Here is a 17,800-nt window from a genome sequence, read left to right on the forward strand (position 1 = left end):
TCTACAGATGCTTCAACGTATGCATTTGTTAAGGTTATCATTGGGCCACCTTTCCCAAATGCGTAGGGTTGCCAACCATTTCAAAAAAGAAAACTTTAACATAAAGGAAGAAGGCATTTCCATCCACCATTCTTGGTATCCAGCTCTGCAAAACACCCTACAGACTATAAATTGCAGAAGGTCACAGAACAACCAGCACATTCCAAAGAACAATCAGCACAGTCAACAACCATCTTCCTTATCTTCACACCCCTTCACACCCCTTCCAACCCTCCCAGCAATCAACACAGAACAATGGTCACATTCCACAGCCAGTTTCCTTATCACCACCCTTCCAGGAAGTCCCACGAAACAATGGGCACATCCACAAACCAATTGCCCTCTCACCACACCCCCTCCAGCCTAGAAATAGCAGCCCTGGCCTCACTCAATGCACAGCAGCCAAGAAGGTCAGAGCGCCTGCTCCGGCTGCAATGCCACTGAGGATGTTCTCCGCAGCTGAGAACGAAACGTCTGGAACGAAAACTTTCTCTAGTAGAACACGGCACTTGAGCCCGAAAGATTCTACAAACCCTAATGATTTCAAAAAAGGTCATGTCACAACAGGCTGGTAAAGGATTTCGACAGCAGGGGGAAGCAGGAGCAGAACAAACAGAAGGTAACATCATGTGGATGCACCCCTAAACAGTGCTGCTGTGGGACGGGTCAAAAGATCCATGTGGAAGCAGACCGAGTTTAAGAAAGAGCGGGCTACGGAGAGGGGGAATCTGGAAAGTGGAAGAGGACAATGTTGCATAGAACGTACACAAAACAGCATCAAATCTGGATGCCAAAAGCATAGAAAACACCCCCAAAAGAAGCAACTCCGGCTGCTAATACAAAGTTCCAGCACTTCAAAGAGACAGAACCCCATCTAACAGAGTTCTGTGAACTGTTCATTAAGGTCTAACAGCATCAAATTAATGAGGGATGAGAAAGACAAAATGTTAACTGAAGTTACCAGGTGAAGGAATTCAACGTATCTCCCTCCTTCCACCGCCCATGAAGCGACCAGCTTCTTTCTGAAAGTATGCAGTGAGAACTAGGACTGCCAACTTTGGACAGGGGAATACCTAAAAATGTGAGGGTGGAGCTTGGAGAGAGGTGGAACCTCGACAAGGGATATTACAGAGTTCCACCCTCCGAAGTGGCCATTTTATCCAGGGAAACTGAAATCAATTGGAAATCCAATTGGAATAGCAATAGAAATCAATTGCAATAGCAGGAGATCTCCAGGCTGCACCTGGAGGTTGGCAGCCCTAACAGGACACACTCATTAAAAGCGCCATCTCCCTAACACAAGCGTTTAGATTAATGGAGATCAAGCGTATCCCACGCCCTACACTGTTCGTATGAAAGATTCAAAGACAGGGTATCACAAACTCATTTCCAATATGGGAAGGAGGTAAAAAAAAAAAAGAAATACTTCTGCCTATTGTCCACTAGAGGTCAGGGTGGCATAAGAAATAAAACACCTCCATTCCAGAACTAAAAGTTCTTAATGAAACACAAGTCTGTGCCTTAAGGGCTAGACTACGCAGGTTGTATACAGCCAGGCCTCAGATTCAGCAGGAGCTCACAGGAGCATAGCTCCTGAACCTTTCTGAGGGGTCCCCCACCTCCTCCCCACCTACCTTGTCCATTGGATAGTAGGTGCAGCTGCATAACAATCCCTGGATTAGGAGAGCGGGCAGCCAGCCAGCCACCAGGGGCTTTGCCACGCCCCCAGCAGCCCTCATTAACCCCTGGAGAAGCCCACACCACCATTCTCCACTTCTTATGTGATTGTGGGCAGCAGGTGGCTTGCTGGCCTTTTGACTGGAGGGGGGCGGTGCCCGGGCACGACTCTACTCTTGTAGCAGCCGAGGAACAGCCTGGCTGAGGGACTCAGGAGAGCTTTCAGGACCTGCCATTTAAAAAGGTAAAGGCAGTCCCCTGTGCAAGCCCCAGTCGTTTCTGACTCTGCCATTTAACTAACTATTAAAACAGAATTGTTCAGGGGGGGTATTTGTATAAAGGAAATAGGGCTAGTCCCAGAAACAGGCTAGTCCAGGAAAATTCACTCCGTTTCTGCTGATGTAATAACATCTTCTGCACTGTTTAACGAGCAGGCGCAGTGTTCCCTCTAAGCTGAGTTAGTGTGAGCTAGCTCGCAGTTTTTTAAACACCGGCTCACACATTTTTGGTCTTGGCTCAGGAAAAACGGTCCCAGAGCAAGCCAATTGATGCAGCAGCTCACAGCTTTAATGCCAGGAGCTCACAAAGTAGAATTTTTGCTCACAAGGCTCTATGGCTTAGAGGAAACATTGGTCAGATTTAATACTCAGGGATGTCGAGAGCCACCATGGGCCCCTGGACAAAGATTCCACCCACACCCCCCCAGTATGACTATGATCCAAACCAAATAGCATAATGAAATGAATAAATCACTTGGCCTGTCTGTCCACGTTGGTTGCTTTATTTAATGTAAAGGTAGTCCCCTGTGCAAGCACCAGTCGTTTCCGATTCTGGGGTGACGTTGCTTTCACAACATTTTCACGGCAGACTTTTTACGAGGTGGTTTACCATCGCCTTCCCCAATCATGTACACTTTCCCCCCAACAAGCTGGGTACTCATTTTACCGACCTGGATGGAAGGCTGAGTCAACCTGGAGCCGGTTACCTGAACCAGCTTTCGCTGGGATCGAACTCAAGCCATGAGCAGAGGGTTTCAACTGCAGAACTGCAGCTTTACCACTCTGCCCACAGAGCTCTTGTTGCTTTATTTACTTATGTATTTATATCCCACTTTCTTCCCCAACAAGAAGAATTGCAGATTTATACCCCGCCCTTCTCTCTGAATCAGAGACTCAGAGCGGCCTACAATCTCCTATGTCTTCTCCCCCCACAACAGACGCCCTGTGAGGTGGGTGGGGCTGAGAGGGCTCTCACAGCAGCTGCCCTTTCAAGGACAACCTCTGCAAGCGCTATGGCTGACCCAAGGCCATTTCAGCAGGTGCAAGTGGAGGAGTGTGGACTCAAACCCAGTTCTCCCAGATAAGAGTCCACACATTTTACCACTACACCAAACTGGCTTTGGTGTACATCCTTCTGCTTTCCTCCAGGTTATCCTCACAATAACCCTGTGAGGTAGGTTAGGCTGAGAGTGGGCCAAAGTCACCCAGAAATAGGGCTGCCAAACCCCTGGGCCAGGCGGGGGTTCTCCCGCCCTGGAGGTTCCCAACCCACCTGCTCTCCATACCACAGCGAGCCAAAGGCACCAGGCGGTAACACACACACTCCTTATATTGATCTGGGAAGCCAGCCCACTCTTGTATTGTGAGAAAGGGAGAACAGGACTTCTTTCTCTACCTTCTCCATCCCATGCATAATCTTGTAAGCCTCTATCATGTCACCCCGCAGTCGACGTTTCTCCAAGCTAAAGAGCCCCAAGCATTTTAACCTTTCTTCATAGGGAAAGTGTTCCAAACCTTGAATCATTCTAGTTGCCCTTTTCTGCACTTTTCCCAATGCTATAATATCCTTTTTGAGGTGCGGTGACCAGAACTGCACACAGTACTCCAAATGAGACTGCACCATCGATTTATACAGGGGCATTATGATACTGGCTGATTTGTTATCAATTCCCTTCCTAATAATTCCCAGTATGGCGTTGGCCTTTTTTATCGCTCTACCACTGAGCCACTATCTCTTTCCCATAGCCAAGTCATGTGCACTGGACATGGATCCCTACACATTTCAAGGATTTACTCAGAGTAAACAGTGTATATCCTTCAAGTCATGGCTGCAATAATTTTTCGCTTCTTGAGCCTTTCAGCCTCCCTATTTTTGCACTTGCGATTTCTACTGAAATGGCTAAACACTATCCCTATCAAATGGGCAGACTCAATAAAGGAAGCCACGTCCTTCCATTTGCAAGAACTGAGCAAAGCTTTTAACTATGGGACACTGGAGAGGTCATTATTTTACCGGGTCGCCTTAAGTTGGAAGCAACCGGGTGGCACTTAATGCACATACAACTGCTATTCCTGTGTGGTTGTTTTCAGTCACTGACCACCGTCTTAACCCACTGAACCCTCCTTCAGATAGCCCACTGTTCCATTGGAAAAGGAATGAATTATTAAGTATCTAAGTGATCACAACCCTTTAAAAAGGCATTTTCTGCCATTCAGCACTCAACAGCACTCTTGAAAAACAGTTAAGTACTAATCCAAAGAGCCCCATGGTGCAGAGCGGTAAAGCTGCAGTACTGCAGTCCAAGCTCTCTACTCACGACCTGAGTTCGATCCCGGCAGAAGCTGGGTTCGGGTAGCCGGCTCGAGGTTGACTCAGCTTTCCATCCTTCCGAGGTCAGTAAAAGGAGTCCCCAGCTTGCTGGGGGGAAAGTGGAGATGACTGGGGAAGGCAATGGCAAACCGCCCCGTTAAAAAGTCTGCCGTGAAAACGTTGTGAAAGCTACGTCCCCCGCAGAATCGGAAACGACCGGTGCTTGCACAGGGGACTGCTTTTACCAGTTTGGTGTAGTGGTTAAGTGTGCAGACTCTTATCTGGGAGAACCAGGTTTGATTCCCCACTCCTCCACTTGCACCTGCTGGAATGGCCTTGGGTCAGCCATAGCTCTGGCAGAGGTTGTCCTTGAAAGGGCAGCTGCTGTGAGAGCCCTCTCAGCCCCACCCACCTCACAGGTAAAGGAGATTGTGAGCCGCTCTGAGACTCTTTGGAGTGGAGGGCGGGATATAAATCCAATATCTTCATCTACCTCACAGGGTGTCTGTTGTGGGGGGGGAGGGTAAAGGAGATTGTGAGCCGCTCTGAGGCTCTTCAGAGTGGAGGGCGGGATATAAATCCAATATCTTCATCTACCTCACAGGGTGTCTGTTGTGGGGGAGGAAGGGAAAGGAGATTGTGAGCCGCTCTGAGGCTCTTCAGAGTGGAGGGCGGGATATAAATCCAATATCTTCATCTACCTCACAGGGTGTCTGTTGTGGGGGGGGGGGGGGTAAAGGAGATTGTGAGCCGCTCTGAGGCTCTTCAGAGTGGAGGGCGGGATATAAATCCAATATCTTCATCTACCTCACAGGGTGTCTGTTGTGGGGGGGGGGGGGTAAAGGAGATTGTGAGCCGCTCTGAGGCTCTTCAGAGTGGAGGGCGGGATATAAATCCAATATCTTCATCTACCTCACAGGGTGTCTGTTATGGGGGAGGAAGGGAAAGGAGATTGTGAGCCGCTCTGAGGCTCTTCAGAGTGGAGGGCGGGATATAAATCTAATATCTTCATCTACCTCACAGGGTGTCTGTTGTGGGGGGGGGGGGGGGTAAAGGAGATTGTGAGCCGCTGTGAGGCTCTTCAGAGTGGAGGGCGGGATATAAATCCAATATCTTCATCTACCTCACAGGGTGTCTGTTGTGGGGGGGGGGGGGGAGGAAGGTAAAGGAGATTGTGAGCCGCTCTGAGGCTCTTCAGAGTGGAGGGCGGGATATAAATCCAATATCTTCATCTACCTCACAGGGTGTCTGTTGTGGGGGAGGAAGGGAAAGGAGATTGTGAGCCGCTCTGAGGCTCTTCAGAGTGGAGGGCGGGATATAAATCCAATATCTTCATCTACCTCACAGGGTGTCTGTTGTGGGGGGGGGGGGGGTAAAGGAGATTGTGAGCCGCTCTGAGGCTCTTCAGAGTGGAGGGCAGGATATAAATCCAATATCTTCATGTACCTCACAGGGTGTCTGTTGTGGGGGGAGGGGGGTAAAGGCAATTGTGAGCCGCTCTGAGACTCTTCGGAGTGGAGGGCGGGATATAAATCCAATATCTTCTTCTTCTTCTTCTTTTTACTAAGCCAAAAGAAAATCCTACAATAGTCGCACACCAACCTTACTTAAGTCAGACAGTGGAAAGGATAAACTTATCAAACGCATGAAGGCATTGTGTTTTGCGCAGGGATCAGAATGAGCGAGGGGATGTCTACATTTCAGAGAACCGAATGATACACAATGGGGGCTGACGTCATGATCCTCCAAGACCAGCTGATTATACATCTGGACGAAAAATGGACGCTTCAAACATTGCAATTGCCCTGCAGAATTATTCGGAGATGACTGCTCAAGAGCTCACGAGACGCATCGTCTGAGTTGACCCATATGCCGGGCCTTTGTTCTGTGACATACAGCGAAGTTTCTGCTCTTTAGAAATCTATTTTCCCCGGCGCCCTGCTGCTTTCAAATGTTATGCCTGTCGACAGAAGAAGCTGCAGTTATGTCTTATTTAGAGGCGGCGGCAGCGTCCTCGTTGCTTTGCTTTCAGAAGGTTTCTTTCGACCTCCGTCTGAAAGTCCTGTCATGCAAACTTCACATAATAGTGGTCTAGTACACAGACGCACAAACTGATTTCAGAGCAACCTTGGGGGGGGGGGGGGATGCAGGCATTCAGTAAGGCTGCGAGAAAGCAGTGCTTCGGCTTCAAAGGAAAAAGGAGCCCAACGCTTAGTCTGAAGGCCGCTGTAGCGAATATTTCCAGGAAAGGGCTTGAAGAAGAACAGCACAAAGGAAAATAAGACGCCGAAGGTGAAAATGTGTTTGTTAAATCGAAGCCTATTCATCCACACGTTTGTGTTATGAACTATAACTTTCCTCTTTAAATAAAAAGGCTGACAAATTTGGGGGGAGAAAAGTACAAAGCACACGCATTTATACATCACGATGCACAGATAAAGTGACATTTATCAAGCCGGTGAAAAAGTGAGAAAACAACTATTACCTGAAGCAAGACGGATGCATGAATAGTCCTTTGGGAATACACAGCATCTGCTGGAAGCCTGGCACAGGATACTCCAACCCATTAGTCATTGTGTTTATCGTCACACAGCACAATGTCCCTTGGTGGCGTTCCATGCAGTCCTTTCTGGACCGCATCAGCTCGGAATTGACAAACATCAGGTGATTGTGGTGTGGTTAAAAAAAAATGTGTGCTACACAAATTGGAAAAGCAGGGCTTCTATGGAGGGGGGGTGGGCAGTCCACTTCTACCACACAAACTAACATCGCTTGGGAGTTTAACCCCATTAATCTAGATAGTGTGCAAATGCATTGAATATACAGGTTTGGATTGATTCATCAGGTGTCTTTTTGAGTTGCTGCTCACCCAAAAGGGTCTCACAGTGACTTACAACATTAAAACCACATAAATAAAGTAAAAACAACATAAAAACAGATCGACAAGTATAAAATATCCGCATTAAAAAATTAAACTATTAAAATATGTATACCACTAACACTAACTATACCACTACCCAAAAAACAAACACGTCACCATACGACTAACCAAAAAACAAACCAACAAACGTGGATTACCGTCCAAAGGCAACCTAAACGATTTGGCCTTGATATGCTTTCAGTTGCACGGACATTATATGCGCAAATGTGGAAACAAGACAAAATACCAGAAGTATGGGAATGAACTCTGAAAGTTATGAATCGGAGTGAAATGGACAAACTTACAAGAATCTTAAAAGAACAAGATTTAGAGAAATTTAAAAACGACTGGGGAAAGTTTAAAAAATGCATTGAAAAACAATGGAATGTTAAAGGACATTTGGTGATCTTTGACAATGGTTAATTTTTAAGGAAACAATATATGGATTACAGTATAAAAGACATGATTATTGGATCATAATTTTTTTTCTTTTTCCCAACAATTAAGAAGAAATAACATGAAGAGGGATTATAACTTTTGAGTTTTTCGGAGAAAGATTTTCTAATGGACAGAGCTTATTACTTTATAACAAATTAGATTAAATAAAAATACGGGGATGTTTGATAAGGGGGCATGCATTAAGAACATAAGAACATAAGAACATAAGAGAAGCCATGTTAGAGAAGGCCAATGGCCCATCCAGTCCAACATTCTGTGTCACACAGCGGCCAAATATATATATATATATATATATATATATATATATATATATATATATATATATATATATATATATATATATATATATATATATATTTATATTTATATATATATATACACACACACACACACACACACACACACACACTGTGGCTAATAGCCACTGATGGACCTCTGCTCCATATTTTTATCTAACCCCTTCTTGAAGGTGGCTATGCTTGTGGACGCCACCACCTCCTGTGGCAGTGAATTCCACATGTTAATCACCCTTTGGGTGAAGAAGTACTTCCTTTTATCCGTTTTAACCTGTCTGCTCAGCAATTTCATCGAATGCCCACGAGTTCTTGTATTGTGAGAAAGGGAGAAAAGTACTTATTTCTCTACTTTCTCCATCCCATGCATTATCTTGTAAACTTCTATCATGTCACCCCTCAGTCGACGTTTCTCCAAGCTAAAGAGCCCTAAGCGTTTCAACCTTTCTTCATAGGGAAGGTGTTCCAGCCCTTTAATCATTTTAGTTGCCCTTTTCTGAACTTTCTCCAATGCTATAATATCCTTTTTGAGGTGCGGCGACCAGAACTGCACACAGTACTCCAAATGAGACCGCACCATCGATTTATACAGAGGCATTATGATACTGGCTGATTTGTTTTCAATTCCCTTCCTAATAATTCCCAGCATGGCGTTGGCCTTTTTTATTGCAAACGCACACTGTCTTGACATTTTCAGTGAATTATCTACCATGACCCCAAGATCTCTCTCTTGGTCTGTCTCTGCCAGTTCACACCCCATCAACTTGTATTTGTAGCTGGGATTCTTGGCCCCAATGTGCATTACTTTGCACTTGGCCACATTGAACCGCATCTGCCACGTTGACGCCCACTCACCCAGCCTCAACAGATCCCTTTGGAGTTCCTCACAATCCTCTCTGGTTCTCACCACCCTGAACAATTTAGTGTCATCCGCAAATTTGGGTCACAAAAATTGCTGGGGGTCACAAAAGGGGGGGGGGTGAAAATGTTATATATGTGTATTAACATTTAATGATAAATGATGATATGTTACTACAGTATTTTAAACAACAATTTGGCCTTGTGTGCTTTGTGGGAATTAAACAATTCTGGCAGGGGACAGGCATCATCCAAGAGCGCACTCCACAGAGTAGGGGCTACAACTGAAAAGACCCTTCCCCTGGTGATAGCTAACTGAGCCGTCCTGGGGCCGGCCATCTCTTAAGAGGCCCCTAGAGGATGACAGAAGGGAGTGCAGAGAGTTTGTAGAAAATTTAAAGTCCAACACAATTACCAAGGTATACCGTATTTTTCGGTCTACTGGACGCTCCAGACCATTAGACGCAGGTGCCTGGCTGGGAGACAAGCGGCGAGATCACTCCCTCCGTCCCCACCGCAAACCCAGCACTTCGCAGGGAGCGATCTCGCCGCTTGTCTCCCAGCCAGGCACGCAGGCACGGAGAAAGCACGCCGCCCCCTCCACAGCCGGCGCTCGCGAAGCACTGGGTTTGCGGAGGGGGCGGGTGCTTCCTCCATGCCTGCCTGCCTGGCTTCAGCTGATGCTTACAGCAAGCGCCAGGATCGCTCTCTCCACCCTCCGATCCCGGCGCTTGCTGTAAGAAGCAGCTGAAGCCAGGCACAGAGGAAGCACCCGCCCCCTCCGCAAACCCAGCGCTTCGCGAAGCGCTGGGCTGTGGAGGGGGTGGCGTGCTTTCCCCGTGCCTGCCTGCCTGGCTTCAGCTGATGCTTACAGCAAGCGCCAGGATCGCTCCCTCCGCCCTCCAGTCCCAGCGCTTGCTATAAGCAGCAGCTGAAGCCAGGCACAGAGGAAGCACCCGCCCCCTCCGCAACCCCAGCGTTTCGCGATCGCCGGCTGTGGAGAGGGCGGCGTGCTTTCTCCCTGCCTGTTTGCATGGCTTCAGCGCTGATGCTTACAGCAAGCGCTGGGACTGGAGGGTGGAGGGGGCGATCCTGGCGCTTGCTGTAAGCGTCAGAGCTGGAGCCAGGCAGGCAGGCGCGGGGAAGCGCCGGGACGGAAGCAGCGGATCACCCCCCCCCCCCCCGAGGAAGGTACGTACGGTACCTTCACTCCATAAGGCGCACACACTTCCCCCCCCCACTTTTTTTTTGGGGGGGGGAGTGCGTCTTATGGTGCGAAAAATACGGTGAGGTTTTGAGAGTCAAAGGTCCCAACATTAGGTCGGACACAACAGAAGGGAGCTTTGACTCTCAAAAGCTTTATACCCGGATATCTTGTTGGTCTTTATGGTTCTACTGGACTCAAGCTCTTCTACAGCAGATCCACAGAGCTACACATCTGAAACTACCCACTGTGCTGCTTCATTTTAAGCCATATCAGTAAGACTGCCATTCACACAAAACTATTGATAGATGATAAAGAGAGAGAGAGATGGATAGATAGATGACAGACAGACGCACACAGAGAGAGAGAGAGAGAGAGAGGGAGGGAGGAAGAGAGAGAATGAATCATAGAGTTGGAAGGGACCTCCAGAGTCATCTAGTCCAACCCCCTGCACAATGCAGGAAACTCGCAAACACCTCCCCCTAAATTCACAGGATCTGCACTGCTGTCAGATGGCCACCTAGCTTCTGTTTCAAAACCTCCAAGGAAGGAGAGCCCACCACCTCCCAAGGAAGCCTGTTCCAGTGAGGAATCGCTCTAACGGTCAGGAAGTTCTTCCTAATAGAATCTTAGAGTTGGAAGGGACCTCCAGGGTCATCTAGTCCAGCCCCCTGCACAATGCAGGAAACTCACAAACACCTCCCCCTAAGTTCACAGGATCTTCATCGCTGTCAGATGGCCATCCAGCCTCTGTTTAAAAAACCTCCAAGGAAGGAGAGCCCACCACCTCTCGAGGAGAAAGCCTGTTCCACTGAGGAACTGCTCTAACGGTCAGGAAGTCCTTCCTAACGTTAAGCCAGAAACTCTTTTGATTTATATATATATTTTTCCCAAGCATTACAAAGTAATGAAAGCGTTCAGAGGAGCTAACTTAGCCCACTGGTGCACGGACAGATGCTGTAAATTTAAGTTTGCCGTACATGTTTTGTTCGCCGTCTCTGGAAGCAGGTGATGCTCTTGAAGGAGCCCGTACCCACTGAAAGAGCAGGCACGGTGGAGCGATGAACTCAGTGACATGGCTCCAGGTGCTCTGATTCGGCACTCTGGCTTGGCACAGAGGAGCTCTGGGGCCAAGCGAACTCACCAAAGCCACAGGGAAACAGAAAAGACTTGGAGATGTGCACTCAGCGTCTGAAACTGACCAGCTTAGTTGAGCCTCGCTGTCAAGCCAGAGGAGATGAGAACATGCCGTGGTGCATAAGCAAATTATTTTTTGCATCTGTACTTGCATGCAATAGTCAGCAAGGCCGGGCAAGCACACTATCCGGGGTATATAGAATCACAGAATCGTAGAGTTGGAAGGGACCGTAGAGGCCGACTAATCCACTGATGGCCCTCTGCTCCATAGGTTTATGCAGGATCAGCCTACAGCATCCCTGACAAATGATTGCCCAGACACTGCTGGAACAATGACAGTGAAGGGGAGCTCACCACCTCCGAAGACAGCCGATTTCCACTGTTGAAACTACTCTGTTTTTTTTAAAAAAAACCCTAATATCCAGCCAGTAGCTTTCTGCCCATAATTGAAAACCCGTTATTGCAAGTACTATCCTCCATTGCCAACAGGAACAACTCCCTGCCTTCCTCAAAGTGACGAAAATATCAACAATGTTGTGCAAAAACACACACTCTTGACTAATATATACAAAATTAAGCACTAATTAAGATACCAAAATGGGCGTTTGAGAGAGAACTTGGCTGGAAGTTTCAGTTGGCTTACGAGGAAGCTGCAGGAGCAGCGGAACGCAATCGAAGCCGGAGTTTGCGTGAAGGCAAGAATTTTTCCTTCAGAAGTCAACAAGCAACGGAGGGACTCCTGTGGAACTTTATTATTGAGTCTTAGTACTCTGTTTGGAATATTAAGAGACTGTGTGGGGTCCTCCCTGTAATACTGTATTTGAGACTCTTGTTTGTCTTTAATTTCTACTGTATGAATGCATGCCCACTTTTGTAGGCTGTTCATTATATGATATAATTTACTTAATTTTGTATATATTAGTCAAAAGTGTGTGTTTTTGCACAATATTGTCGATATTTTTGTATTCAACATATTGTGCTGCCACTGTTCTTTTGCATTCCTCAAAGTGACAGCTTTCCAAACACTTTCAAATCACGCCACCCCTTAAACTTCCTCCAGATGAGCACACCGAAGTCCCTCAACCTTTACTTGTAGGGCTCTAGGCCCCTGATCATCCTGTAGACCCTCTGATCGTCCTTGTTGCTCTCTCCCGCATCTGTTCCACGCCAGGCTCAGGTACGGGTTTCCCCCTCGCTAGTCTTGCACGCCCCTCGCTTGCTGAGGATCAATAGGAACAGGGTCTGTATCATACAAAAAGGGGGAAACTGCTGCCTAATGATCAAAAACCTATCCGCAGGTGCAGTGCCAGAGGCATGCTTTAAAATGGACTTGAGTTCTTTCAGGATACCTCCCTTCTGCTGCAGCCACAGGATGGAGCCACCAGCTGCAGGGGATTAGTCCCTGATGCTAATGAAAGGCTGGTGGTTAGAAAAGGAGAGTCTTTTTCTCCTCTTGTCTATTCATTAAGCCAAGATGCAATAGTGACCTGAGGGTCAGTTTTGATACCTTTGAAACCCTGAGGCCATTCCAGGAGGGAGTCCCTGAAGGCCTTTGATTGTTGGACTTTTTGCCATTAACCCAAGGGTGAGGCAATAGCTAGCTTGGTTTTGTTATTTTCTTTACCTGCCCTATTAAATACAATTTCCTTTAAACTTTTCTCATCCTGTTTCTGTGTCAGTGGATTCCTGGACCTACCTTAAGAGAAGGCAAAAGGCATGACCAGTTTCAGAGCAGCTGGGAACTGTTGAGCCCTTCAGGCAGGAAATTGTTAAGGGCCCCGTGGCGCAGAGTGTTAAAGCTGCAGTACTGCAGTCCTAAGCTCTGCTCACGACCTGAGTTCGATCCCCGGTGGAAGCTGGGCTTTCAGGTAGACAGCTCGAGGTCGACTCAGCCTTCCATCCTTCCGAGGGCAGTAAAATGAGTACCCAGATTGTCGGAGGGAAAGTGTAAAGACTGGGGAAGGCAAAGGCAAAGCACCCCGTCAAAAGTCTGCTGTGAAAATGTTGTGAAAGCAACGTCACCCCAGAGTCGAAAGCGACTGGTGTTTGCACAGGGGACCTTTCCTTTCCTTTCCTTTGGGGGGAAATTAGGGTGGGCTGGGACCTATACATAACCTAGCCTGGTGGCAGCAATAAGAGAAAGGTGCCCTGGCAATAAGCCTTAGGTTGGCCTTCTTCCAGGGAGTGGGGAGGTGGTACAGAGAACCCCTGGGCGCTACAGCAGGTTTCTCTACCAGACAAAGTTTCTTATCCTTCTGCACACATTTTGCATCAAAGTCAAATCAATACTGTGCTTGACTTTTTTTTTCTAATTTGCCTGTCTAATACAATTAATGCATCCAGATTTATTTGGACTGCCTGAGCCACTGAAAACTGGTAGCTGGCACATTTTTGCTGATCCAACAGCCGCAAAAGCAAGACTTATCGATCAATGCCCAAGCCCACAACAGCCCAGCGTTAACACTGACTGAAAGAATTGTATTTTTTTTCCCCCAGAATTCCAGCAATAATGAAATAATTAAAATGAAACGGTCCCATGCAAGTTGCTTGCTATTTCAGAGCAAATCCACATTTACCATAACTTAAACCCACAGAAAATGGAAGCACGGTGGATCTGGAGTGAAAGAGACACAAGAACTGATGTCTAACGTATTATAAACAGGGGTCGTTTTGTAGAAAAAAAGGTGGTGGAGCTCATCCAGGGATTGTTATGCAGCTGCACCTACTATTCAATGGACAAGGTGGGAAGGAGGAGGTGGAACTCTCAGAAAGGTTCAGGAGCTGTGCTCCGGTGAGCTCCCACTGAATCCGAGGCCTGGTTATAGATGAAATATATGCAGCTTGGGGATGCCTCTTGTGATTGGAGAAGCAGGAAATACCAGCTGTAAAAACGGTGTCGAGCTGGTGCTCTATCAGCGGCCAAACAGCTCCTAAGCGCCACTCAGAATGCTGGAATCTTTGACGCTCTTAACTGCTCAGCTGCAAAGTATCTGCTTCCCTGTCTCCACTCGCATGAACCTGACCGAGTTCTGAGAGCCGAAGATGGTGCCTCCCTCTGGGAGTCAGCTTCATCTGAAGCAAGATAAGGTTGGCTGTGGGGGAGGCCATTGCTCAGTGGTAGAGCATCTGCTTTGCAATGGAGAAGGTCTCAGGTTCGGTTCTTAGCAGGGCTTTTTTTTTTAGAAAAAGCCCAGCAGGAGCTCATTTGCATATTAGGCCACGCCCCCTGGTGCCAAGCCAGTCAGAACTGCATTCCTGTGTGTTCCTGCTCAAAAAAATGTCCTGGTCCCCGGCATCTCCAGTTAAAGGATCAGGTAGTAGGTGATGGGAAAGACCTCAAAGAGCCGCTGCCAGTCTGAGACCGATGTCCCACTAGCCTTATCCCGCTCTCACACTCCTCTTCTCCGCGGGGCTTCCGTCGGATTTCACACCATCTGCCCCGGGGCTGCAACTCACTTCGCCTTTTTTCACGCGGCAAACAGAAACTGTTTTTTAGAGGATCTTGTTTGCTGCGCGAAAGACGTGGAGCGAGTTGCAGCCTCGGGGCAGCTTGTGCGAAATCCGACAGAAGCCCCACTGAGAAGAGGAGAGGGAGAGCGAAGTAAGGCTAGTGGGAAATCGGTGAGAGTTGACAATACTGACCTTGATGGACCACTGGTCTGATTAAGTATAAGGCAGCTTCATGGGAGGGCCCATTCTCCCGACTGGTGGTAAGAGAAGCATTCTCCTTGACAGGCCTTCTGGACTAAGTCTGGAGGACCACTGAGATGAGCACACGGACCTTGCAATGACACCTGCTAGTTTTCAACAGACTGGCCCCAATATGCCCCAATCTAGTTGGACCTCAAGGTAAATAGCTGTTGGTTTAATGCCAGTCTTTAGTTGTCGGTTCTTATTGGAGAGCTGTCTACATTCAAAAGACAGTGTATAAAAATGGTAATACCAGCAACTCCTGCAAAACACAGGATAGTTTTTAAGGTGTCTGTGTTTTGGAAGGGAGGAAGGAAGGAAGGAAGGAAAGGAAGGAAGGAAGGAAGGAGGAAAGGAAGGAGAGAAGGAGGGAGGGAAGAAGGGAAGGAAGGAGGGAAGAAGGGAAGGAGGAAAGGAAGGAGGGAGGGAGGGAGGGAAGGAAGGAAGGAAGGAAGGAAGGAAGGAAGGAAGGAAGGAAGGAAGGAAGGAAGGAAGGAAGGAAGGAAGGAAGGAAGGAAGGGAGGGAGGGAGGAGGGAGGGAGGGAGGAGGAAGGAAGGGAGGGAGGGAGGGAGGGAGGGAGGGAAGGAGGGAAGGAGGAAAGAAGGGAGGGAAGGAGGGAGGAAGAAGGGAGGGAGGGAAGGAGGGAGGGAGGAAGGGAAGGAAGGAGAGAAGGAGGGAAGGAAGGAGGGAAGAAGGGAAAGAAGGAGGGAGGGAGTGAGGGAAGGATGGATGGACGGACTTACATCAAATTCATTCAATGCAGCAGCAAGCTCCCCGATTCCAGTGTGCCCCTTATTTTCATCAGTGGGAGAGGTGGCTTGAGCAGCGTTTGAGATGCCAGCAATCGCTTCCTGGACTTGCTTGAAAACGTAATCCCTGTTAGCTCTGGTTGCCGCCACGTCAGGGTGACGGAGGAAAGCTTGGGAGGCAGTGTACAGCATGGTGGCGTTCTTCTTCAGAGCACCACGTGCAGCAGCCATCTCGTCCCGACAGTGGGGATCCTTCAGTTCCTGCAGGAAGAAGAAGAGATTGGATTTATACCCCGCCCTTCTCTACCTGAAAGAGTCTCAGAGTTGCTTATAATCTCCTTTTCCCCCTTCCCCTCTCCACAACAGGCACCCTGTGAGGTAGGTGAGGCTGAGAGAGCTCTGACAGAAACTGACCTTGAGAGAACAGCTCTGAGAGAACTGGGACTGATTCAAGGTCGCTCCAGCAGTCGCATGTGGAGGAGTAGGAATCAAATCTGGTTCTCTCGGATTAGAGTCCATGCACTTAACAACTACACCAAGCCACTACACCAGACAGGAAGTTGTTGCTGATGTGGGTTTTTTTTGAACTATACATAATCCACGCAGAATTTGTATAATCTTTGCTCCAAACACTTGAAGGATCCCTATAAAGATCTAGATATATGACCTGTGTCCTGCTTTTCCTCCCAAGTTCCTCAGGGTGGTGTAAATGCCCCCCAAAAGAAAAGGGACGCATCACAGCACAAGTAAATTGATAAAGCTCGTGTTTTACATACCAGTAAAGTCACTTAGTAAAGGCCCAAGGTTGACTCAGCCTTCCATTCTTCTGAGGTCGGTAAAATGAGTACCCAGCTTGCTGGGGGGAAAGTGTAAAAGAGTCCCCAGCTTGCTGGGGGGAAAGTGTAGATGACTGGGGAAGGCAATGGCAAACCACCCCGTCAAAAGTCTGCCGAGAAAACGTTGTGAAAGCAACATCACCCCAGAATTGGAAATGACTGGTGCTTGCACAGGGGACCTTTCCTTTCCTAAAGTCACTTAGACTTTTGGTGACTGTATGAATTAATGAATGAATGAATTAATTAATTAACCATCATCTCATTAACAGCCCTGCTCAGCGGTCTTGCAAGCTGAGGGGCTCTGGCTTCCTCGTTTGAGTCAATCCATTTTCTGCCGCCTTTAACTTTCTTCTAGCATGATTGTCTTTTCCAGTGAGTCTTGTCCAGCGTTCCCTCTAAGCTGAGTGAGTGTGAGCTAGCTCGCAGTTCTTTAGCCTCCAGCTCACACATTTTTGTCTTCGGAAAAACGGCCCCAGAGCGAACTGATTGATGCAGGAGCTCACAAGCCTTCGCAGCCTAGAGCAGAGGTGGCCAAACTCACTTAACGTAAGAGCCGCGTAGAATAAATGTCAGATGACTGAGACTCGCAGGGCACGCTTGTCGGATGTTTGAGAGCCACAAGGCAGGAAGGGAAGGTGGAAGGAAAGCAACTTTAAATGCATTCTCCAAGCCACTACCTGGCTTGGCTTGAAGCAGTGATTGAAAGAGACAAATGCCTTCTTCTCCAAGCCAGCTGATGGGGCAGTGAGGGCTTCAAGAGCCACACAAGATGTATGGAAGAGCCACATGTGGCTCCCGAGCCACAGTTTGGACACCCCTGGCTTAGAGGGAACATTGGTCTTGACTTCTTTTAATGAGGCCTAAATACAGTAGCTTCTGTTTAGTCCCAAGTACAGGTCAATCCAAAAGAAACACATCACCTGTCAAGTTGCCATAAGCTTTATCAAGTTACTTGTGGTGTGATGTCTTACTTCTCCAGTGGAAAGCACATACAGTCCACATGTTAATTACTCCGTGGGTGAAGGAGGACTTCCTTTTATCTGTTCTAAGCTTACTGCTGATTAATTTCATTGAGTGCCCACTTGTACAGTACAAAAAAGGGGAGAAAATCCACCTGGCTGGGAGAACTGCAATTGACATACAGGTGGCGAGGGGCTAGTAGAGGTGAAAGCTAAAAGGGGGGCTGCCCCAATCATAGACAAAGTTCATGGGGGCCATGGCCTCCTTGTCCATCTTCTGGAGCCAGGACAAAATGGTGATGAATAGAATACCAACGATCCCTTTGCTGGAGAGGAGGGGAGGGATGGTGGCTCAGTGGTAGAGCATCTGCTTGGGAAGCAGAAGGTCC

The 17,800-nt window shown here is 47.9% G+C and overlaps 1 protein-coding gene across 3 annotated transcripts in view; it reads right to left on the minus strand.

Moving 5' to 3' along the window:
* Positions 1-17,800, minus strand: part of CTNNA2 (catenin alpha 2) — a 1,018,631-nt gene that overhangs the window by 691,902 nt on the left and 308,929 nt on the right. For 2 of the 3 annotated variants that reach the window (XM_060247184.1, XM_060247186.1), the window contains exon 6: positions 15,611-15,877. In XM_060247184.1, coding sequence (XP_060103167.1) covers positions 15,611-15,877 — 267 coding nt within the window. Of the gene's footprint in view, positions 1-6,790; positions 6,810-15,610; positions 15,878-17,800 lie in introns of those variants that run through there. The other variant, XM_060247187.1, reaches the window with a different exon arrangement.

Source organism: Heteronotia binoei, chromosome 9, assembly GCF_032191835.1.
Source record: "Heteronotia binoei isolate CCM8104 ecotype False Entrance Well chromosome 9, APGP_CSIRO_Hbin_v1, whole genome shotgun sequence".
NCBI classification, from domain to species: Eukaryota; Metazoa; Chordata; class Lepidosauria; order Squamata; family Gekkonidae; genus Heteronotia; species Heteronotia binoei.